Below are 23,787 nucleotides of genomic sequence, written 5' to 3'. Positions count from 1 at the left end.
TCTGACCGTTTCCCCGCTTCCTGATGTGGGTGTTGCCAAACCTGACTCCTCTCCTCCCTCTGGTGGTGAGGACACTGGTCCCGACTCCTGGGACTCCCCCTCCCCACTGCGCTCTGGTGGAGACGCTGGTCCTGATCTCCAGCTGCTGCTCAGGGACTCCCCGCTGGCCCCTTCCTCCTGGGGCTTCCCCCCTGGACCCCCCTTCGCTCTGGCCACCGGCGCTCCCTTCTGTGAGTCCTCCAATTCACTAGAGAGGCTTGTGGAATAACTCTGGCCACTGTCACTGCCTGCGCCCCCCTCGTACTCCCCCTCCTGTGTCTCTCCTTCTGAACCCCTGACAACTAGTCTGGAGACCACAGCTGAATATGGCTATATGGAAGCCACACAGCCCAGGAGGCTTCCACCCAATAGACCAATGCAGAATACAGAAGCAAATGGGTTCCCAAGAGTAGAACTCCGCTCACAAGACATGGCTGGAGGAAAGTGGGTGATTTTCACTTATTTCTCCTTCTCAATACAACCCCTTCTACCTCCCCAAAATCAGAAGAGTGTGGCAACCAGGGTGCTGAAGGAAGAATCGGCAAGAACAGCATCCCACCAATAACTCTTCCAGGGAATTGATCTTAGTCCCTTCTGCAAAGCAAAGGAGTCCTTGCCCTCCAATGTCACCCATATGAAATAGCTAAGGCCATCTGCTGGATCACATAGCCTAACATCCTGTTTCAACCAGATGTCTCCAGGAAGCCCACATGGCAACAATGGTTTTATCTCTCGCAGTTGCTCCTTAGCAACTGATACTCTCTGCAGCTGCCACCTGGGCTCGCTCCTCAACAGTTCTGATAATCAAGATGTTTCTCTTCCTTAATTTATAACTAGTATCTTGTAAACTTAGGGACGTGGGTGGCGCTGTGGATAAAACCTCAGCGCCTAGGACTTGCCGATTGTATGGTCGGCGGTTCGAATCCCTGTGGCAGGGTGAGCTCCCGTCGTTCAGTCCCAGCTCCTGCCCACCTAGCAGTTCGAAAGCACTCTTAAGTGCAAGTAGATAAATAGGGACCACTTTATAGCGGGAAGGTAAATGGCGTTTCCGTGTGCTGCACTGGTGCTGGCTCGCCAGAGCAGCTTCGTCATGCTGGCCACATGACCCGGAAGTGTCTTCGGACGGTGCCGGCTCACGGCCTCTAGAGCGAGATGAGCACGCAACCCTAGAGTCGGACACGACTGGCCCGTACAGGCAGGGGTACCTTTACCTTTACCTATCTTGTAAACTTTGGTTCGACCTTGCGTTTGGCGCTGCCTAGCAAAGTGCTCAGCCCAGCCCAGCTTCATGCAGCCTCACAGTTTAGGGGAGTTAGAACAATAAAACAATGAGATAAAACAATAAATTAAAACAACAAAAGAAAGCACTAAAAGGAGTTAAGAAATAAAAGGGAAGAGAAGATAAAAACAAATGCTAAGGGTTGGTTATAGAGCAGAAACTTGTCTTAGAGCGCAAAACCTGCTTCAAGCATTCAGCAGCCGTTTTAAAATGCAGCCTCGTTTTACTGGTAGCCCATAGATCCAATATTCACAAACACGGGGCCTATAATTCTAGAGGCAAGGTATGTGCCTGGGTCCCAAATAAGTAAGAATGAGGGAAGGGAACATGGGGGAGGGGGCACATCTGTGTGTGGGGATGCAGCTTGTATGAGATGTGTGTACCTGGTTCCCCCCACCCCAAAAAGTAACTCAACAGCAGCTAAGTTCCATGCCTCGGGCCGAAAATCTTGCTCCATGATAAACCTCTCATTTGTGATTCGAAAATGAGAACCAAATTGGTCTAGCACAGGGGTAGTTTGGCACATAATACTCATTCTGCTCTTGTAAGAAATCCATCTTGCAGTGTGGACGCTCTCATATTTTGGAATTCCCTGACTCTTTTCAGTATCTGTTAAAACATTTCTGTTTATCCAGACATTTAGAAGCTGCTGGGATTTTTTTAAGCTTATTGTTGGCCTTAATTTTTTTTTTTAAAAAAACCACGTTCTTAACTGTTTTTACTGCTAATTTTATTGCTTTATCCTTTTTGCAAACCGGTTTGAGGTTTTATCACAATTTTAAAAAGGTAAAGGACCCCTGACAGTTAAGTCCAGCCGCGAACGACTCTAGGGTTGCAGTGCTCATCTTGCTTTACTGGCCGAGGGAGCCGATGTTTGTCCACAGACAGTTTTCCCAGGTTATGTGGCCAGCATGACTGAGCTGCTTCTGGCAAAACCAGAGCAGTGAACAGGAACGCCGTTTACCTTCCCGCCGGAGCGGTACCTATTTATCTACTTGCACTTTGACGTGGTTTCGAACTGCTAGGTGGGCAGGAGCAGTGAATGCACAACGGGAGCTGACTCCGTCGTCAGGATTCGAACCGCCAACCTTCCAATTGGCCAGCCCTGGGCTCAGTGGTTTAGACCACAGTGCCACCTGCGTCTCCTTAACACAATTAAACAGTATATAAACAAACTAGGTTTTTCCTCTAGTTCCTGCAGGACAATGTGCAAAAACCTACCTACAAGCTGTTAATTCCAGGGAACAAATAGAGGAGATGCACGGAAAACATAAAAAAAAGAGTGCAGAGGAAAGAAAAACCCCTTAGGACGCCGAAAATATCTCCAGGAACTTATTTACCAGGAAAATCACCCAGTGGCAGTATAAAGGGCTGCTTAGGACAAGGTTGTTTGTGGATACTGTTCACTCAGGCTTGCTGGTAATTAGGGTTATATTAGCATGAAGCTTTACTATACAACAAGAAGTGGGGGGGGGATATTAATTAATTCAATCATCTGGTTCGCTTGATATCTTTTCATTTAAGATTATTTTAACTCCATGGCAAGATGCCAAGCTGTGACAGCAAAGGACATCTTACATGTGTGAGTATGCCACATGAACAAACATGCAGCAAGGGAACAACAGTAATAAAGAATCAGGCTTTTTTCTTTAATAATAATAATAAAAAGCCTTGAAAGAAGTTCATATTACAATTGAGGAGTATTAAATCAGTTGGAGATATGGTCAGTAAAAACTCATATCATCTGTTTCCTATAAAATTACCCCTCTGCTTCAGTGTAAACATAGTACTATAAAAAAATGTAATTGGATTGATACTTGAGAGTATTAAGATATATTTGATTTAAAGCCTCTCTATATTGATGTCAGTGTCGCTCAAAAGAAGGCTCACAGTCTTGACTCCCCTAAGCACAACACTTTCTTTTCTGAATGACCTGGGGAAATATCTGAACACACTCTGATAATAAGGTCAAGTAAACAGAAGTGATATTTGTAAAGGCTTACAAATAGCTTAACCCTAGCCGAGAGGCAGCCCTGAACAGACAACGGTCCTTGCCACAAGTTAAGTTGTCCTCACATCTCTACTTTTTGGTCTTCTCATCATGTCAGAAATGCTCCTTCATCAATCCCCACCGCCAGTATCAGTATGGTTTTGGGGTAAAGGTAAAGGTAAAGGGACCCCTGACCATTAGGTCCAGTCATGGCCAACTCTGGGGTTGCGGCGCTCATCTCGCTTGATTGGCCAAGGGAGCCGGCGTTCAGCTTCCGGGTCATGTGGCCAGCATGACTAAGCCACTTCTGGAGAACCAGAGCAGCGCACATAAACGCTATTTACCTTCCCGCTGGAGCAGTACCTATTTATCTACTTGCACTTTGACATGCTTTCAAACTGCTAGGTTGGCAGGAGCAGGGACCGAGCAATGGGAGCTCACCCTGTCGCGGGGATTCAAACCACTGACCTTCTGATCGGCAAGTCCTAGGCTCTGTGGTTTAACCCACAGCACCACCCATGTCCCTTTTGGGGGGGGTTCCAACAAATCCCTCTAAATTCCTAGTTGGAAATAAAAGTTATGATTTCTTTCAGAATGATCTCAGTTGAACGGTTACACTAGTCGTTGTTATCGGCATCACATTCCAAAAAGTAGTCTAAGAAAAAGGGATATTGAGGGCACATTCTGGAATATGGTTGTTTTGACGGCCATTTCTTTAGCTTTATTATTATTTTATCTATGGAAGCATTTCTATGCTGCCCTCTCGCAAAACATCGGGACAGTGTACAGCAACCAAAAAAGAACCATGCAAAAGCAATAAAATTGCTTTTTAATTGGACGCGAGATTGCTATGCCCCTTACTACTGTTGCTACTGAAATAAAAGTTAATGAAATGCTTTTAAAAGGTTAGGAAAGTAGGTGGCACATATATGTGGAATGGATTTGCAATGTTATGCAGCAATATGCAGTAGGTTGTCTGTGTGTCTTCTCAGGAGCTATGTCTGTGTCTGTGTAATGCCCATCAGAACATCAGCCATAATGCTAAGCGACTGGGCCTCATTTGGAGAAGAAGGAAAGAAGGAAAGGGGTTCAGTCCCCTTGATGTTATTGCTGATGAACTGATTAGGGCTATTGCCATTGACTGCTGCTATCGCTGATTTTATGATATGTTTTTCTGGGAGATATTTCGAGGTGCATACAGCTTTGGCAAGGATAGGAAACCTGTGGCCATACAGATGATGTTTGACTCTCATGAAACCAACTGGGCTGTTCCAATGAAGTGAAATGTCTGTTAAGAGCGCTACTAAAATCCCAATGTCAGACAAGAGAAAGGGAACTGTGTTGTACACGTTTGCAGCCGTGCAAGAGAAAATTCTTACCAGGGCACTCATTAATAGGCTAGAGAGCAAAACCTTAATTTATCCTGATCACTACTTATCTTCATGAACAGGAATCAGCATTAGCTAGATAAATAATTAAAATGCCTGCCAAATCAATATTGGCAGAAAGTGTAGTTTTCTTTGAAAACGTGGACCACTTCACGCCCATTGGAGCCTTATTTTTTTTCCACCCTAGAGCTTTACAGCACATTTGGAAGAATTGCAACTGGCATATGAAAGAGAACAGCACAAAGAAACTCCTATTTAATTCAGTAAATTAATCCTGTTTGTGATCTAAGCGGTATAAGCTATTAAGGCCATGACAGTACTGTGCTCCCCTGTATTTAAGGCTATGTCAAAATGACAAACACATTTCGAAGATTAATTTCCTCTCCCCTTGGGTACATGATGAAAGTGTTGCAATAAAATTTAAAACTTTAATCATTTTCAGCGCCTATTTAGCATGAATGGTGTTTTGTGGCTGCATTATAACAAGTCAAATTTCACGCCGTAGCATATTAAAAATTGAAATTGATGTTGCGCTGTGATCCAGCAGAGCTGGCTGAGGAACAGATAAAACTGTTTGCCTAAAAACATAAAAAAAGCTCCTGACGTGGTGATTGGAGTTACCAGGTTTGTAACCTTGAATAGGTGGGCAAGTTCAGCTTTGTCCAGTAAGATGAGAGAGAAAACCAGACCAACATATTCTCCCTCTGCCAAAGAGATTAGGCAGCACTGATCATGTCTACTGAAGGCAACCAGGGGAGAGACCTGGAATCAGCGAACAAGAAATCAGGGCTGCCGGGGCTGAAAGTGACGTGTTCATCATCCACTGCACACCCTGATGTACAATGAGAACTAGTCCCTGGGGATGATCCAAGCATGAAACCCTGTTTCTGTGCATGGCTTACTTTTGCAGGACACATTTTGGTCATCAGATAGTGCCCCAATGTCTGGGAAGGAAGGTCTGATTGACAAATGGTTAACAACTGGTTGGTTTGCTTCTGGTTTTTATCCAGTGAGTCCTGCACTCGTTCTCCCTCTTCCTCTCTCTCCTTTCACCCCTTACAAACAATTAATTAATGGCTATCAAGCAAAAAAATCCAGCAAATCAGCAGTACGTGCCTGATGTAACAAGATGGACAGGTCAAGGGTGGTAAGGCATGATGATGCAAATCATAACAATGACCATTTTTACTTTAACTGCACAGTGCTATTTTCATAGAAAAAGAGATGCTGGAGCTCACCATGAATTTCTCCCCTGTCGCCTTAGAATGGCAATGACGCCCACCTGAGAGGTGCCAGAGCTAAGCTCCGGCTGAGAAAAAAAAAGCCCTGGGATCTTTAAAAAAAGCAGAGACATCACCTTGCCAACAAAGGTCCGTATAGTTAAAGCTATGGTTTTCCCAGTAGTGATGTATGGAAGTGAGAGCTGGACCATAAAGAAGACTGACTGCCGAAGAATCTATGCTTTTCAATTATGGTGCCGGAGGAGACCCTGGAGAGTCCCATGGATGGCAAGAAGATCAAACCTATCCATTCTGAAGGAAATCAGTCCTGAGTGCTCACTGGAAGGACAGATCCAATAATTTGGCCACCTCATGAGAAGAGATGACTCCCTGGAAAAGACCCCGTTGTTGGGAAAGATTGAGGGTACAAGGAGAAGGGGAGGACAGAGGATGAGATGGTTGGACGGTGTTCTCGAAGCTACCAGCATGAGTTTGACCAAACTGCAGGAGGCAGTGGAAGACAGGAGTGCCTTGCGTGCTCTGGTCCATGGGGTCACGAAGAGTCGGACAGGACTAAATGACTAAACAACAACAATAACATAGGACTGCCCTCACCCTAAGTGCAAATGAGGACTAAACAAAACAGGAATAGTACCAGCTGAGCGGAGGTGATTCTCATGGGTGTCATGGCTGAGGAAGAAAGATTTAACCTTCCCCTCCCTGCATGCTGTGGTCCCAGTTGAAAAAATGACTTCCTGCTCTTTTCTTGGTATTAAATCTTTCAGAGAACAGAGACATGGTTGCTAATGATGTATTGAGAATCACACCTAGTATGGTCTCTAAGAGGGCTGCAATAAGGGCCCTGTGCTTTTATATAGTAATTGGAATATTTACAGCATGATTTCCTAGCCATGTTCAGGCAGAGAACTGCCTACAAGCCTGGCTCAAAGGAAACCAGCTAAAGCTTCCATCATGTAGTGGTGAGGCTGGGAAAGAGGGACTAAGTGTAATTGGCTTATAAATAATAATAATAATAATAATAAAAAGGGCTAGGAACATTGTGGGAAATTAAAACAGTGGCCACAGGGAATATATATTCAAGGAGGTCCACGGAAGGCAGTGGTGGGGTGTGCCTGGTCGTGGAGGTTTGCCAGAACTAAACTAAGCAACAATATTCAGTATTTTATAGAATCGTAGAATCATAGAGTTGGAAGAGACCACAAGGGCCATCGAGTCCAACCCCCTGCCAAGCAGGAAACACCATCAGAGCACTCCTGACATATGGTTGTCAAGCCTCTGCTTAAAGACCTCCAAAGAAGGAGACTCCACCACACTCCTTGGCAGCAAATTCCACTGTCGAACAGCTCTTACTGTCAGGAAGTTCTTCCTAATGTTTAGGTGGAATCTTCTTTCTTGTAGTTTGGATCCATTGCTCCGTGTTCGCTTCTCTGGAGCAGCAGAAAACAACCTTTCTCCCTCCTCTATGTGACATCCTTTTATATATTTGAACATGGCTATCATATCACCCCTTAACCTTCTCTTCTCCAGGCTAAACATGCCCAGCTCCCTTAGCCGTTCCTCATAAGGCATCGTTTCCAGGCCTTTGACCATTTTGGTTGCCCTCCTCTGGACACGTTCCAGTTTGTCAGTGTCCTTCTTGAACTGTGGTGCCCAGAACTGGACACAGTACTCCAGGTGAGGTCTGACCAGAGCAGAATACAGTGGCACTGTAAAAAGGCTTCAATTACATTTAGCTTTCACAGTAAACCCACCTCAGATGTGCAGGTAATCCTTCTAGGGTGGGGAGCTTCTTGTTGCAACTGATACACTAGGAAAAGGCAGAGGAAAAATGGATTTCATTTTTATGCTTCAGACTGCAAGGAGGTAAACACTTTAGCATTTCTATTTGTTGGTATTAATGAAATAGCCATTTTTGACAACTGGACATCTGTCTATGCCAATGGCCAGTCGGTTCCTTTGTATGCCACATCGACTGTGTTCGAAGGGGCATTCAATACATGGGAAACTAAAAGTATACAATATACCAACTACATGTCAGCAGTAGCTAAACAGCAACGTGGTAAGCTGGAGGCAGATTTTCATCCATGGAAGACTTTTGATCCAAGGAAGGGATTCTGCTGGCAAAGGGAGGGGCGAGGCAACCTTTGCCGATTTCCTCCTCCCACTCCAGCCACCTGTTATCGCCTCCCACCTCATTCCCCAAGACTGGTTGCAATGATATTAGAGTTGATCCAGAGAACAACATGACTGAGGAGGAGGGAGGCAGAAGTTAAAACCATGGCTTAGCTCTGTTATGCTGAAAGCTGTTTCAGATATCTTGTCCTGGACACTATAGGTTAGCACCCAACAACTCTCTTTGGATTCTCAAGAAAAGGTAACCGAGCACATTGGAAACATTCAACGGAATTGCATATTTTGGTTGAACCATAAACAAAAAAGGACAAAAGCTTCACTTTCCTTGCAAAAGGTTATTTTGCAGCGATTTATTATTGCTATTTGCAACGGGAGACAACACACATGCATTTCATGGTGACAAGTTGCTGGATGTATGGTTGTTGTGATTAACGATGTTTAATATAAGCGACACAATGAGTGCCAATTTTATCCTTTAATCATCAGCTTGAAGACAAAAAGCCTGCTTCGAGTCACTTTGTGTGTTAATGGTTTTATATTAAGTGACTGGCTTGGCATATGACAAGTGACTGATATAATAAGTTATGACTCGAAAGCTGCACTGTGGGACACTTAAAAGGCTCTGGAGCAGACAAAGGTTCTGACAATAGTGATTATGCGGCAGCAGCTGTGGGGCAGGGGGCTCTTAAAGGTACTACGGTTCCTTCGAGGCTCTGAAGTCAAAGCCTGGGCACAAATGAAATGAAATGAAGGTTGACATTAATTTCAATACAGAACAGATTTAAATCATGGTGGGACACTGAACATGAAACGCTGATAATGACAGATAAGTCCTGTTGGTCCAGCTACTCAGTAGCAGGGACAGAAGCCCTAGAGTAAAAACAGATATTATATCACCACAAGAACCTCCTAATTCTCTCTCTCTCTCATATATATATGAGTGAGAGATACTGAGAACTACTGTACCATATTTACTTGAGTCTAATGCACCATCGAATTTAATGCGCACCTCAATTTTCAGAACCTTGAAACCAAAAAAAGGTATTCGCTGGCAAATGTAAACATGCCATCAAGTCTAATTCACACCTTAATTTTCGCAATTTGGCCCCAAAAATGTGCATTAGATTCAAATATGTACGGCAATATGGTGCTATCTCTTGTTTCAATTTTGGGTCTTAAAAGAATACACAAACAAACACTAGGCACACAGAATTCTAGCTACAATAAAGCCAACTTTCCTATCGTAAGCCTGGGATTGTGAAAGGTGATTGTCCAATCCAGCATCTTTTCAGGATCTAGGTTTGTGATGGTTTTGGTCTTCCTCCACTTACTTTCTGATGCACCCACAAATTTATGTGTAGATTTAAAACGGAGAGCAAACAGTTTAATGAAGGTTCCCCCAACTTCTAAATCAGACACCTGATCAGAAGCAGATTTGGGGATTTTTCTAAAGGGCTTTTTTTCGTCCTCAGCAAGAGAGCAGATGCAAAGTGCAATATCATGAAATCCTCTAATTTCCAAAATGGAGTATACAAATCTAGCCTCTTACGTTTTAAAAAAGAAAAAATATCCCCTGGTTCAACTGGTTTTAATAGAAGGAAATAGACCAAAAAAACTGTGACATCCATTGATCTTCTTGGTACAGTAAGGTTCAGAACCAGTATCCTAACAATATACTTTCATTCATAGTGTTTCATTCATAGAATTGTAGAGTTGGAAGGGACCCTGAGGATCATCTATTTCAAGCCCCTCGGTTTCAGATGCTGCAGAGCAGAGGGATTCTGAATACACCGTGTTTATAAATTCAAGACTTACAATTTCCACCATTTAAAAAATATTAACAGTACCAGGGGTAGGGACAAAAGTAACAGAATCAACTACTTACGATAAGATTTCCAAACTGGTGGCCTGTATTCATCAGTATCTGAAAGAATAACAATACTCATTAGTACCCCAGTAGAAGATACTTGAGATATATATATTTTTTTGAGAGGTTTCAAATTAACAGCATTATTTGGTTCCATTCAACCCAGCATTGGCAATCTCTGGGCCTCAGGTCTAATTAGACCTGCCAGGCCTCCTCATTTTGCTGTTTTGGCCATGCCACATCACCAGCTGGTCAACAGAACCATGAAAACCCCATGCCAATGTGATATAGAGCCAGTGTGGTGTGGAATAGAGAGCCAGTGTGGTGTCGTGGTTAAGAGCGGTAGTCTCGTAATATGGGGAACCGGGTTCGCGTCTCCGCTCCTCCACATGCGGCTGCTGGGTGACCTTGGGCTAGTCATACTTCTTTGAAGTCTCTCACCCTCACTCACCTCACAGAGTGTTGTGGGGGAGGAAGGGAAAGGAGGATGTTAGCCGCTTTGAGACTCCTTCGGGTAGTGATAAAGCGGGATATCAAATCCAAACTCTTCTTCTCTTCTTCTCCTTCATGCACAGTGCTTTGCAAGGGCTGGCGATCTACCAGCTGCCACAGTTTCCATGCACAACACTATGCAAAAGGGTTACCTGACATCACTGTGACATCACAGTGGCTCAGTCCACATGTCAAACTTTTCCTGTGGGGGTGGGTGGGAAAGATAAGGATCCGCCCCACCCCCCACCCAGAGTTCAGCTCCAATTCTATGGCTCTATGACTCCCCACCCTGACTCAGCCATTCCATTTTTCAAACTGATTACGCATAGACAGACCTTGGGGGGGGGGGAAGGTTCTTTTTGCCCAAATGTATCCAGTTTAAAGGGACTCCCAAATATAACAGTTAAAAAAAACAAGAAAATGAAAGAAGGAAGATACAGTGAGGAAGGTACAACTATGACAACAGCTCGAAGCAAAATGTCCTTGTTCAATTGTTGGTTGCAAATTAACAAAATGCAAGACAAATTTAAGGTTTCATACCTATAAAGGAAGCATTGGTAACTTCATTTTAATCAAAGTAGAGATCGTATGTTTAAGAAATTGTGTACAATTGTTTCTCCTGATCAGGATGTGAGCATGCTCTGCTAGAGAACTCCCAAATGGCATCATTTACAGATGCCTGCAGCTATGGCTGAGCCCAGAGACTCTGGTTCGCCAGAGGCAGCTTAGTCATGCTGGCTACATGACCCAGAAGCTGTACGCCAGCTCCCTTGGCCAATAAAGCGAGATGAGCGCCGCAACCCCAGAGTTGTCTGCAACTGGACCTAATGATCAGGGGTCCCTTTACCTTTTAAAGTCACATGACCCATGACACTCACCACTTCTTACTTTCAGAAAAATGAGATTTTGTTCAGATTCTTAAAATATATTTTGCAACTTTCCAGTTATTGTTTATATGATTTCAGTGTGCATTTGTGTTGTGTGCATGCACATTAAGACACTTTAAATCAGCTAGAAACATATAATTGTAGAGTTGGAAGGGGCCTTGAAAGTCATCTAGTCCAACCCCCTACTATGCAGGACTCTCAGCTAAAGCATCGATGGCATTAGCTCAGTTGGTAGAGCATGCGATGCTTGATCTCAGGATTGTGGATTCAAGTCTCACACTGGGTGAGAGATTCCTGTACGGCAGTGTTTCCCAAACTTGGGTCTCCAGCTGTTTTCGGACAACAGTTCCCACTGTCCCTGACCACTGGTCTTGCCAGCTAGGGATGACAGAAGTTGTAGTCCAAAAAACAGCTGGAGACCCAAGTTTGGGAAACACTAGATGACCCTTGTGGTCCCTTCCAACTCTAGGATTCTGTGACATCATCCAACCTCTGCTCCATTAACCTCCAATGAAGGATAGTCCACCATCTTCGATGGAGGGACTAAGATGGATCAATGTTCTGGAAACCAAGCCTTATGAGGAACGGTTGTGGGAGCTGGGTATGTTTGGCCTGAGTGGAGATAAGATCTTCAAATATCTAAAGGGCTGTCACGTGGAAGACGGAGCAAGCTTGTTTTCTCTTGCTTTGGAGGCTAGGACCCTGAACCAATGGATTCAAATCACAATGGGATTCCAACTAAACATCAGGAAGAACTTTCTAACGGCAAGAGTGGAATGGACTTCCACAAGAGTTGGTGAACTCTTATTCCATGGAGGTTTTTAAGCAGAGGTTGAATGGCCATCTGTCATGGATGCTTCAGTTGAGATTCCTGCAATGCATGGGGTTGGATAAGATAACCCGCAAAGTATCTTCTAATTCTACAAATTCTATGATTATATGAATTCATACTGTGGGGACAGTGGGGGAGAGGGAAGTATCAAATGATACCTCCTCCTGATCTGGCAGTGAGATTCTTCTGCTAGGTCAAAAGTCTTCTGTGGGCAGGGAAAAAACCCCCCTTCCATCTGGTGAAGTCTGGATCCATCCCAATGCTTTTCAGTGGGGAACAGTTTGTACTAAGAGTCATCAAGTGAAGTACATTCACATGTGAACCAGCCTTAACTTGGTGAAACTCAAGCAACACTTTAATTAAACTTCTAGAGAAGGCTGCTTTGGCAGTGCTTGGATATTCCTACTTTACTAGCAACATATGCATGGAAATACATTTTACAAGTAAATTATTTAGGTGAGGAACCATGTGTTCAACTGTATAAACAGACAAGCAAGACTGTAAATAGCTTTTGGCTGGAGTAGCAACACTACGGATACATCTTCATTACGAGAAATAAAGATGACTTAACGGAAAAGACTATTTTTCACCAGAGCCAGAACATCTTGATTAAATCTCAACCAAGAAGCAAGAAAACTTTGCATATAAGCTAATATTTATAATTCGGAGGCTGAAGGAGTGATTTATGCCACACAGGTGTTCCAAAATGTGTTTGTATTAAAGTACTGCTCTCGTGTTTTCTGTGCAACCTCAAACATCCACGCTGGAGGAAAAAAATACCAAAAGTTATCCTATAAACATATTACATCAGTGATAGCTAAGCAGAAGCGTTTTATAGTATTTTTCTGCGCCTTTTACAGGGTGCTGATATATTATTAACAGATGATTGAAGTTCCACTTCTTTGTTTTCTTTTAAAATGATGAGCCTGATGTAATATTCCAAAGCACAGCGACAGCTGGGAGACCACAAGATTGGCACATGAGGCCTCTCTAATGCTGGCACTTTTCGAACGCTAAATAATAATAATAATAATAATAATAATAATAATAATAATAATATTTATTTATAACCCGCCCTCCCCAGCCAAGGCTGGGCTCAGGGCGGCTAACAAGCAATAATAAAAACAAGTTGAATGAATACAACTTAAAAACAAGATTAAAATACAACATTAAAATATTGAAACATTAAAATATTAAAATGCAGCCTCATCACAAGAGGAGAAAGGAAAAAGAAAGAGGGGGAGGGGAGGGAATCAAATTGGCTCTGAGCCAAAGGCCAGGCGGAACAACTCTGTCTTACAGGCCCTGCGGAAAGAAATCAGATCCTGCAGGGTCCTGGTCTCATGAGGCAGAGTGTTCCACCAGGCCGGAGCCAGTGTTGAAAAGGCCCTGGCTCTGGTTGAGGCTAATCTAACTTCCTTAGGGCCCGGGACCACTAGGGTGTTGCTATATATGGACCTTAAGGTCTTCTGTGGGGTATACCGGGAGAGGCGGTCCCGTAGGTACGAGGGTCCTAGGCCGTGAAAGGCTTTAAAGGTCAAAAGCAGCACCTTAAATCTGACCCTGTACTCCACTGGGAGCCAGTGCAGCTGGAAAAGCACTGGGTGAATATACTTCCATGGCAGAGACCCTGGGAGGAGCCTCGCTGCAGCATTCTGCACCCGCTGGAGTTTCTGGGACAGCTTCAAGGGCAGCCCCGCGTAGAGCGAATTACAGTAGTCAAGCCTGGAGGTGCCCGTCGCATGGATCACTGTGGTCAGGTCGGGGTGGGGAAGGTAAGGGAAAGGTAAATGTTGGTCTGCAGCACCTACGTACCATTGCTGGCATGCTGACACTGAAGAAAAGCCCTACTGAGAGGTGTGAGTGTTAAGACAACAATGGAGATAGGGCCATTAGGAACACATGGAGAGGCAGTAGAGTTGCTAAACCGGCCAAACACCTGACCAGGTGACCACTAGACCAAATTTATCCTGGTAATTTAATTTTAGCCTCCTGGACTGATTAATCAAAACAAGAGATAATGGAGAGGGTTGCATTTAGACATGAACCAAAACAGAACTAAATGAAAGGCAGGAGGATTTCAGGAGCTAGGGTGCTGTTCTTGGAGGCACACTGTGCATAAAGGCGAATTTGGGACAATCGTTTTCTGCTAAGGATAGCAAAACATTGAGCATTTAGAAGACCTTAACTCAATCCATAGCCATTAGGGAGGTTGAATTATATGAAGGGAGTGCTTGGTATTGCAGCAAAATCAGGAAACAAAGGGCTTAATAATATTTTAACAAAATTTAAAGGTCATTTGGTGTTTTCTTCAACTGCAGAGAATGGGCAGGGAAACAAAGCAAACTTATGTGCCCACCGTTTCCTTTGTCTAGCACATAAAAAAGACAAATTAATTTCCACAAGTGACATGGGTTTGTGCAAAATTTGAGAGAGATGTCTTTTGAATAATTTTAAAACAAGGAAGTGTTGGAATGTTCTCTAAGGTTAACGTAAACCTTTGCCTCTTATCTGAATTATTTTGCTTTCCTCTTTAATCTCAGAAGCTGTTTTATGGTTTTGTTAATACAAAAAACCCAAAAAACTAATCTCCTTTCACTAAGGATTTTCTAATACATTAAGCACTAGAAATATTCATGCAGTGTTAACAATGGGTTTTAATACATGGCAGAAAAGAAATTAAATATTACGGTCTCAAGGAAGCCATAATTCAGGCCCCTGAAGGCATATACAATAATCTGTATTAGTACAATGGGAATAATTAAAAATAAAACATTATTTTGCAAAGAATTTTCTGTTGGAAGACACCCTGCCACTGATAACTGCAAAAGACAACATATGCAGATTAGTAACTGTTTCCACTATACACCAACATGCAAAATCTTACAGGACCACCTTTTTCAACAGCAACATAGGTTGCATACTGTTAATATAGCCATTATCTTTTAATAATATGGATAACATCCCTAGATAATTTTATTTCTTTCAGTGTGCAAGTTGGTGAGGTACTATTTTATTATTCTGGAAATCACACTTGTGGACCTTGTAGCAGTGATTTCACACTAAGTCATCCAGTATTGTTATGTATCTTGTAAGAATTGCAAATATTCCTGTGTAATTTTATATCTTATTTGGCTGTTAGATACAATAGACTAATAAACCTCTTTGATAACTTACACCTTCCTTCTTCAATTATATTATATTGTTATATTATATCATTATAAATATAGTATCATATATTCTACATATCTATCTATATCTATCTATATATCTATAGGAAAGTTGTTCATCCATCTGCTCTCTATCCATTTGGACACCTCTTGAGATATAGTCATCAAATTTGGCAAAATGGTTTCTGCAACAGAGGAGCAGGTCTTCAACCATGTTTGTTGGGATACCATTGGATGCCATTTTGAATCAAGATGGCGGACTAAACTTCCCTGAACTGCCACTGACTGAGGCACCTCTGAATATATTGTAGATGTCATGCCCCTGTGGGAGGAATCCTGTCAAGAGGAAGACCTAATTGCTCCCGAAGAGGAGCAGACTGTCAGTGGACAGCGAGACAGAACAGAGGGATCCAGGGCCCTCCGGGGTCATGGCACCCCAACATCTTCTGCAAGGCACAAAACTGGAGGCAGAGGGTGATCCACCATCCAGCCTGGAGGAGGACCAATGCCTAAAGCTGCAGAACCCAGTTGCCAGATTTTTTTAAAAAAATAATAAACCAAAAACCTAGAAGCCAAGCCTGCCAAGTCTTAAATATATATACCTCCAATATAATACCATTTTGACAGAAACTTTACTTATGAACATGATAAATCATGTAGGATCTCCATCTGTTCATTTACAATATTGCTTTTCTGTCCAGTTGTAAATCTCCTTCCCAAAATCGGCCTTTAGAATTCAACACATCTACCTCTCTTCCCTTATTTATCAGCTTTATAAATTAAAGAATTATCCCGAAGGGAAATTAATATGTCATACTCCAGCGGTCATCAACCTTCTGGGATCTGCAGACATGTTTACAAACCACAGAAACTGTTCTGTGCATCACACATGCCGCAGCCAAACACACACTGCAGCATGTTCTTATGGACAGCAAGAGAGCAGTCCTTTCAAGCCTTGTTTCTTGGCAATGGGGGGGGGGGATCCTTCAGGAACCAGCAAAACTGTCTGTGGGCCCCTGCGGGCTCCACATTGGTGACCCCTGCTTTATTATTATAGAGGAATTGTACCCAAATTAATGAATGATAGTGATATGTTTGTGGGGTTGTTGTTTTGTTTTTGCTTTATTGTGTATTTTCTGTTCCCATTTTGTATTCTGATGTTGTGAACTGCCCTGTGATCTTTAGATGACACACGCTATACAGACTTAATAAATAAGAATAAGAATAAATTCTACTGCGCTCCTTTAGCACCCTTCAAACTAGATCAGAGCTTTCCAAACTTTTCACGTTGGTGACACGCTTTTCAAACACGCTTCATTTTGCAACACAGTAATTCAGTTTTACTAGCAAACAGGAGGTTATGCTAACTCCCTTTTCAGCCCCTGGGAGGAACGCAGGGAGTGTTTGTGCAACACACCTGCACACTGCAGCCAATGCACTAATATGTTGTGACACATACTGTATTTTTCGCTCTATAAGACTCACTTTTTCCCTCCTAAAAAGTAAGGGGAAATGTGTGGGCGTCTTATGGAGCGAATGCAGGCTGCACAGCTATCCCAGAAGCCTGAAGAGCAAGAGGGATCGCTGCTTTCATTGCGCAGCAGTCCCTCTTGTTGTTCTGGGTTCTGAGATTCAGAATTTTTTCCCCTCTTGTTTTCCTCCTCCAAAAACTAGGTGCGTCTTATGGTCTGGTGTGTCTTATAGAGCGAAAAATACCGTATATGGAAAGCTCTGAACTAGAGGCTAGGAAAAGGAAAACCTGTGTACACCCCATTTATCCTTATCCATCCCTCTCACCCTACTCCCAAGGCAGCGTGAAGCAGAGCCTCATATTGCCTTGGGAGTAGGCCAACCTATTATACCAAAGGGAAGTAGGGAATAGAAGAAACAGATCTGCATCAAAATGGCATGTGCACAGGGGCAAATAAAGAAATGAGTACTATACTGTATTTTTCGCTCTATAAGACACACTTTTTCCCTCCTAAAAAGTAAGGGGAAATGTGTGTGCGTCTTATGGAGCAAATGCAGGCTGTGCAGCTATCCCTGAAGCCAACACAGCAAGAGGGATTGCTGCGCAGCAATCCCTCTTGCTGTTCTGGCTTCAGGGATAGCCGTGCGAAGCCTCTTCAACAACATTTGAGTCAGAATATTTTTTTTCTTGTTTCCCTCCTCTAAAAACTAGGTGCGTCTTATAGAGCGAAAAATATGGCAAGTTAAGCCAAAATACCTCCCCACCCCTGTTTGTAAAGACATGCTCTGGCAGTTTGAGTATGCAAGACCAAGGCGGTTTCTGCAACACGCTGTCGATGAAAGTGAGGGGCAGATGGGGCTCGTCAACCTGGGAAGGTAGCCCATCCAGGAGAAGGAAAACTCTGGTCCTGAACCTCTGCTGCCTCCGTGGGTTATCTTTGGGAGAAGAAAAGGCTAAGGAGGAAACCCTACACAAATCCGGAGCCCCTAAAACATTTGGATGACGCCTTATACACCTCCGTCCAGCAACTGCTGCAGTTAAGCTGGCGTCAAAACGTATTGCTTTCCTTTCCTTCAGACCACATCAGCAGATCTGAGAGGGGGGTCTTGTCGTCTGGGCAGACCAGGACCACCATACACACTGCCCAGGCTTGCACCCCCAGAGAGGTCACTTAGGTGCTGCTAACACAGCGGTTTGGCTTCACCCCTGGAGAAGCACTCCATTGTCTCTCGAGACAGACAGATGCCAACAACATCTCACTATAGTGGGGAATACTGTGGCCAGTTAACTTGTAAGTTGGTGGTTTTGTCTTTAAAAAGCTCTAGCTAATAGCTCCTCCTTACCAAATACTATGTTAAATTTATGGATAGGTACCTATAAGGGGTGCGGGTGGCACTGTGGGTTAAACGACAGAGCGTAGTACTTGCCGATCAAAAGGTCGGCGCTTCGAATCCCCGCAACAGGGTGAGCTCCTGTTGCTTGGTTCCTGCTCCTGCCAACCTAGCAGTTCGAAAGCATGTCAAAGTGCAAGTAGATAAATAGGTACCGCTCCGGTGGGAAGGTAAACGGCGTTTCCGTGTGCTGCTCTGGATCGCCAGAAGTGGCTTAGTCCTGCTGGCCACATGAAGCTGTACGCTGGCTCCCTCGGCCAATAAAGCGAGATGAGCGCCGCAACCCCAGAGTCGGTCACGACTGGACCTAATGGTCAGGGGTCCCTTTACCTTTACCTAACAGCAAATGACCAGGGTCACCTCCTTTGTTGATATTTACATTTAGCCCCCATTCTCATAATCTTGTGCATCTCATATAAACTTTTTTTCACTAGTAAAAGTGACTTTTTAGAGCACAATAATTCATCTGTTTTGAATAAAGCATTTCTGGTGAAGATTCTTTAAGTTTAGAAGATGGAAAGCGCCATCTTGTGGCAATTTAAATCTATAGCTATATTCATATTATGGTCTTCAACTAAATCACCATGGCTTTATTTGGATATAAAAGCAAACCTCCCAAGCATAAGGAGGGTTGAGCCTTAGGTATGCAAGCTATTTCTCCCTTCTGCTACAAGAGGGAGGAGTTTAAAAGACTCTTAATCTAGGTTTTGCAGCAAACTAGAATTTCAAACCATGGTTCAGGGTCCTGGTTTGCAAAAAACCGTATTTTGCTCACTCTTAACATTCTTTATTCACTTCTTTTTCTATCTTCTCATGTTGTTCTCTACGCTGTAATTATTTTAATTTTGTTCTTTTAATGTTTCTAAATTTGCATAACAACCAGATTTGTATCATAGCATACAAACCTACAATAAACAAGCAACAGAAACCACTTACAAATAATCATAAAATGACAATAATCAAATAGTCAATGAATAAAACAGTTATTTAACAATATGCCACAATAATATATACATTATTATGAAACTTACAAAAGGTATAATGTAAAAATCAACAGATAAAATAAAACTATAGGATAATAAAGTAAAGTCCATGAATCAAGCATCTTCTGTCAATCAATAAACCCCCTTCCTATTTTACTAAAAAAGAATAGGGGAGGCAATTAGGTATACATATGATTCTTTAACTCAAGCTAGTTGACCAAATATTGGTTGAATATTTTTATTTGAGTTATTGGCTGCTCTTCAGCAAACACATACAGAGTGGCTTTCAATAAAACAGCAAAACAGTTAAAACAATGTCATAAATATATCAAAATAAAAGAAACACTGAAAAGAAAAAGATACGTTTGCTATTTTATGCTACTCATAAAAATATTAAATAGAAGCTGTAGCGAAACAAAAAACTTTTAAAAACTTATCTGAACTATGTATTTTATGTAGTAGGTTAGCCTGAAAATGACCACTTAAGTGCTACTGCCTATTAGATTAATAAGGATTTGAACTTGGGTTGCAAGAGTCCCAGGCTGACAGCCTGCTCATTTAGCAGTGGCCACTTTGCCACTGACCCCTGTTGCCCTTTTGGAAAGCCCTACAGTTATAGCAGGTAGCCAGTAGGAATTTTTTTGCCATGCTGTTCGGTCTGCTCCCTCTGACCACTGCCGGACTAGGAAGCAAGCTGTCCTCACTCTGGCCTGTTACCTACTGTAGAGAATGTAGTTGTGCAAGTGTCTAATTGAAAGACATTCTTGGTTATCATTAGAGTCCTCCCTAATCCATATCCTATGCTTATTTGTTTCAATACCTTTTTTAATTTTAAAAAACAAAATAATAAACAAAGTCTTTTTTATAAAATGAATAGATGTAGTTGACAGTTCAAGTTGTACCCTTAAACAAAAGTAAGGAAAGCTGTCCTCCAATTCTCACTGCTCCATGCATGGGCGTAGCCAAGGGGGGGGGGACAGGGGGACAGCCCCCCCCAATCCTCAAAAAGCATTACAAATACTCAATTAACTGAGGTTCTGCCCCCCTTAGCAGAAGCCTGCCCCCTAATATCCTCATTTTGAGTAGATTTTTAGCCATGATCTCCCCCAAAAAACCTCAACTTTTTTTTTAGGGGGGGTCCCTAACAAAAATCCTGGCTATGCCCATGGCTCCATGTAGCAAAACTCTCGTCATGTAATTATTATGTAGACTTCCAAACAACGACTTCTTTTTGGAAGCTACACTTTGCCCTTCCCAGGGGTGAATAATACATCTAGGCAAATTTGTGCAGAAGAGGCAAAGCAAAGTGTCCCCTCACCAAAGTATTCCTTACCTGTCTGCTATGTATTAAAGGAGTATTATTCACTCACTTTTTCATGGGACATCTATGTGACACTGTCATCCAATCATCATCATCCCATATTTTTCCCCTGTGCTTTCCTCGAACAGAAAGCCCATTTTTAAAAAAGAAGAAGAAGAGGAGATCAATAGTATAATCTCTGAAAGACACAGGTGGTTCTTGGTGCAACACTTCCATCTTTTACTAGAGACACAGTTTTGATGTGCACAGTAACAAACTGGGCAGGTGAACCTATAGGTACTCAGCACATGCTCACTATCACCTTTCACACTGGCATCGTTTTGACATCCCATTTACTCTAATCCAACTTAATTGGCACCAAAATATTAAAACAGATATGAAATAATGATCAACTGACAAACAAAAACTTTAAAAAAATTATTTAATGTGCTTCCAAGTAAGTGCCATTTTAGCAACCTTCCCCTGCACCACCAATTAAAACATGTTCACTTTATTTTAAAACGATTTTTTGCAAGCCATTAAAGCTAACATATTTTTCCATCTATAAGACACCACCATGTATAAGATGCCCCCTATTTTGGGGGACTCGGATTTAAGAAAGTGGGGGGAGATGTATCCATGTATAAGATGCCCCCTAATTTTTGACATTATTTTTAAGGAAAAAACCCTAGTCTTATACACAGAAAAATACGGTATCACGCTGAAATAAGTGCCACGCACAAAGTATGCAATTTGATTTTAAAACGTATCATATAAAGCCCCAACCTCTTTAAATAGCTGCTCGTGTTAATTGTACTTCATCCTTTGCCCAACCACATGGTCACATCAGGCCCAGTGGTGTGGGCAGAATATAAACATAAAAAGCACAGTATCCCCAGTAGTGTGGAAAGTCAATAGCAATTCTGCTTATGTAGCAGAAAAGCAAAGGATGTACTGGGGGAGGAGGGGAATGGGAAGCCCATCTGGAAACAGCCTTGTGGAAGTACCACACAAAGGTTAAAGTGCAAAGCGCTCCGTGGCAACCCGGAAGTAACGGAGCGTGTTACTTCCAGGTTTCGCTGCTTGCGCATGCGCAGACACTCAAAATGTCATTACGCACATGCGCAGAAGTGGCGACTCACGACCCGTGGACGAGCAGACGCACGGACGCGGGTTGCGTTCGCTTCAGGATGCAAACGGTGCTCTGGAACGGATCCTGTTCACATCCAGATGTACCACTGTACTAGAGAGTGATGTATGAAGAGACAGGAGCTGATTTTTAGATATAGCCATTGTTTTCCAATATAATATTTATATAGGAAGGCTGAAGACTAATCTCTCAGTCTAAATCTTCTGGACTGGTCCTTACTTTAAAGTCTTCCACTTGATTCTCATTTCAGTGAAGCATGTTCTGTTGCCGTGGGCTATTTAAGTACAGGGGTATCTTACTTTCTCCAACGCCACACTGGGAACCAAGTCTTAAAGAGGCAGCCCCAGAACATGCGCTCATTAGCGCAGTCAAGTCTGAGTGCGCCGTGGCAGCTACTTCCTTAGCCTTCGAGTAATAAAGTATAAGACTGCAATTGTTTCAATAGCTGCCCCTCTCCCCTGGCTACGTTAGAAACAAGCCAGGCAATTTCAAATAATGGGATTATACAAAGTAGCCTTACTATGTGCCGCTTTCCCAAGGTCAAATGGAAAAGGAAGGCTCATTTAACGCAGCAAGCATGTTGGAACCTTCTGGTGTGATGGAATCCTAATGGCATTTTTTTTTTTCAGGAATTCCCATTAAAAGCTTTATAAAAACTATCGCAAAATACCTCTCTGGAATTTATGGTTCGGCACACATGGGCTAGTTTGCCTACGGCATCTCCATATTTAAAGCAGACGTCGCACAAGAACTTTATTATCCCCCCTCTTTTTTGTTTTTCAACGGCACACAGCCCCCCTCCCCCCCGGCTTCCTAATGCTGAGGCACCTGGTAGCTCCCCAAAGGCGACATGCCTCTCATGTGCTCAACACTGTCACAGTGTACTGCACGGGGAGTGGCGGGTTTTAAGAGGCAAGGGGCCAGGTTTTTTAAATGCAGGAGAGACCTGGGGCGAAAGGAGGACTGAACCCTTGGAAAGCAACAAAACCCCCCTGGGGTGTATAGAAACTTCCTTCGTGTAACAGTCCCCAGTGGGCCTTACACAACTCACACGGAGGCAGATGCCATTGAAAACCTTGATCCTTTAAGAATGTCATGTAAGAGAGAACCCAGGAAACTGCCTTAGACCAGAGTAAGACCACAGGCCCATCGAGTTGAGTACCTGGGAAAGCAGCTCTTTGGGGTTTCTTTTTCTTTCTTTCTTTAAAAAACAAAAATAGTTTTCAAAAGTTTACATACTTTACCATCAACAATACGTTTAATTTATCCATTGATTTCCCATCCCGCCCTCCATGATGTTTTATGTTTATCCTTTAATGCTGCACATTTTAACTGATAACACTCCATATACACATCCTAAATTATTAGCTTTAATGTCTTTCTACTGTTGCTCATACAGTCATACCCCGGGTTGAAGTCGCTTCGGAATAAGTATTTTCGGGTTCCACGCTGCGGCGACCCGGAAGTAATGGAGCGCGATACTTCCGGGTTTTGCCGCTCGCGCATGCGCACATGGCCAAGTGACATCACGCGCATGCACAGAAGCGGCGAATCGCGACGCGCGCACATGCAGACGCAGACGCACGGACACGGGTTGTGTTCGCTTCTGGATGCGAATGGGGCTCTGGAACGGATCCCGTTCGCATCCAGAGGAACGACTGTACTTCAAATCCTGCTCGCGATTTCATGCAATTATAGTAGTTCTTTAGATATTCTTCAAAAGGTTTCCAATTCTCAAAGAATGGTTCATCATTTTGATCTCTAATTTTTTTTGCTGTTAGCTTTGCCTGTTTTGCATTCTCCATCCTTTTAATAAGCCATTATTAAATGGCACCTCAAGCTCTCCAGGGTTCCAACTAGGAGTCTTTCCCAGCCTTACCCAGAGGTGCCAGTAATTGAGTGTGACTTCCTGTGGGCGTTTCTGTGTGCTGCTCTGGTGCTGGTTCGCCAGAGCAGCTTCGTCACGCTGGCCACGTGACCTGGAAGTGTCTGCGGACAGCGGTGGCTCCCGGCCTCTAGAGTGAGATGAGCGCACAACCCTAGAGTCTGTCAAGACTGGCCCGTACGGGCAGGGGTACCTTTACCTTTACTTTCCTGTGTGCAAAGTATGAATTACATCATTAAGCTATGGCATTTCCCTGTTATCATGTTTCTGGTGTTTAGGGGTACACATG

General features: G+C 43.1%; 1 protein-coding gene and 1 long non-coding RNA gene across 4 annotated transcripts in view; one reads left to right on the top strand and one right to left on the bottom strand.

Moving 5' to 3' along the window:
• LOC310833255 overlaps nt 1–23,787 on the top strand; it is a 199,036-nt gene that overhangs the window by 143,397 nt on the left and 31,852 nt on the right. The gene's annotated exons all lie outside the window — the stretch shown is intronic.
• The window catches only part of CHN1 (chimerin 1), a 109,602-nt gene that overhangs the window by 75,077 nt on the left and 10,738 nt on the right, over nt 1–23,787 (bottom strand). For all 3 annotated transcript variants that reach the window (XM_083711453.1, XM_083711455.1, XM_083711454.1), the window contains exons 2-3: nt 9,956–9,994; nt 7,689–7,744 (exon numbers count right to left, since the gene is read on the bottom strand). In XM_083711453.1, coding sequence (XP_083567579.1) covers nt 7,689–7,744; nt 9,956–9,994 — 95 coding nt within the window. The remainder of the gene's footprint in view (nt 1–7,688; nt 7,745–9,955; nt 9,995–23,787) is intronic.

This window comes from Podarcis gaigeae, assembly GCF_964106915.1.
Source record: "Podarcis gaigeae genome assembly, chromosome: 1".
Classification (NCBI taxonomy): Eukaryota; Metazoa; Chordata; class Lepidosauria; order Squamata; family Lacertidae; genus Podarcis; species Podarcis gaigeae.
Note: the sequence above shows the minus strand (reverse complement) of the source record. Positions and strands in the feature narration are given on the sequence as shown.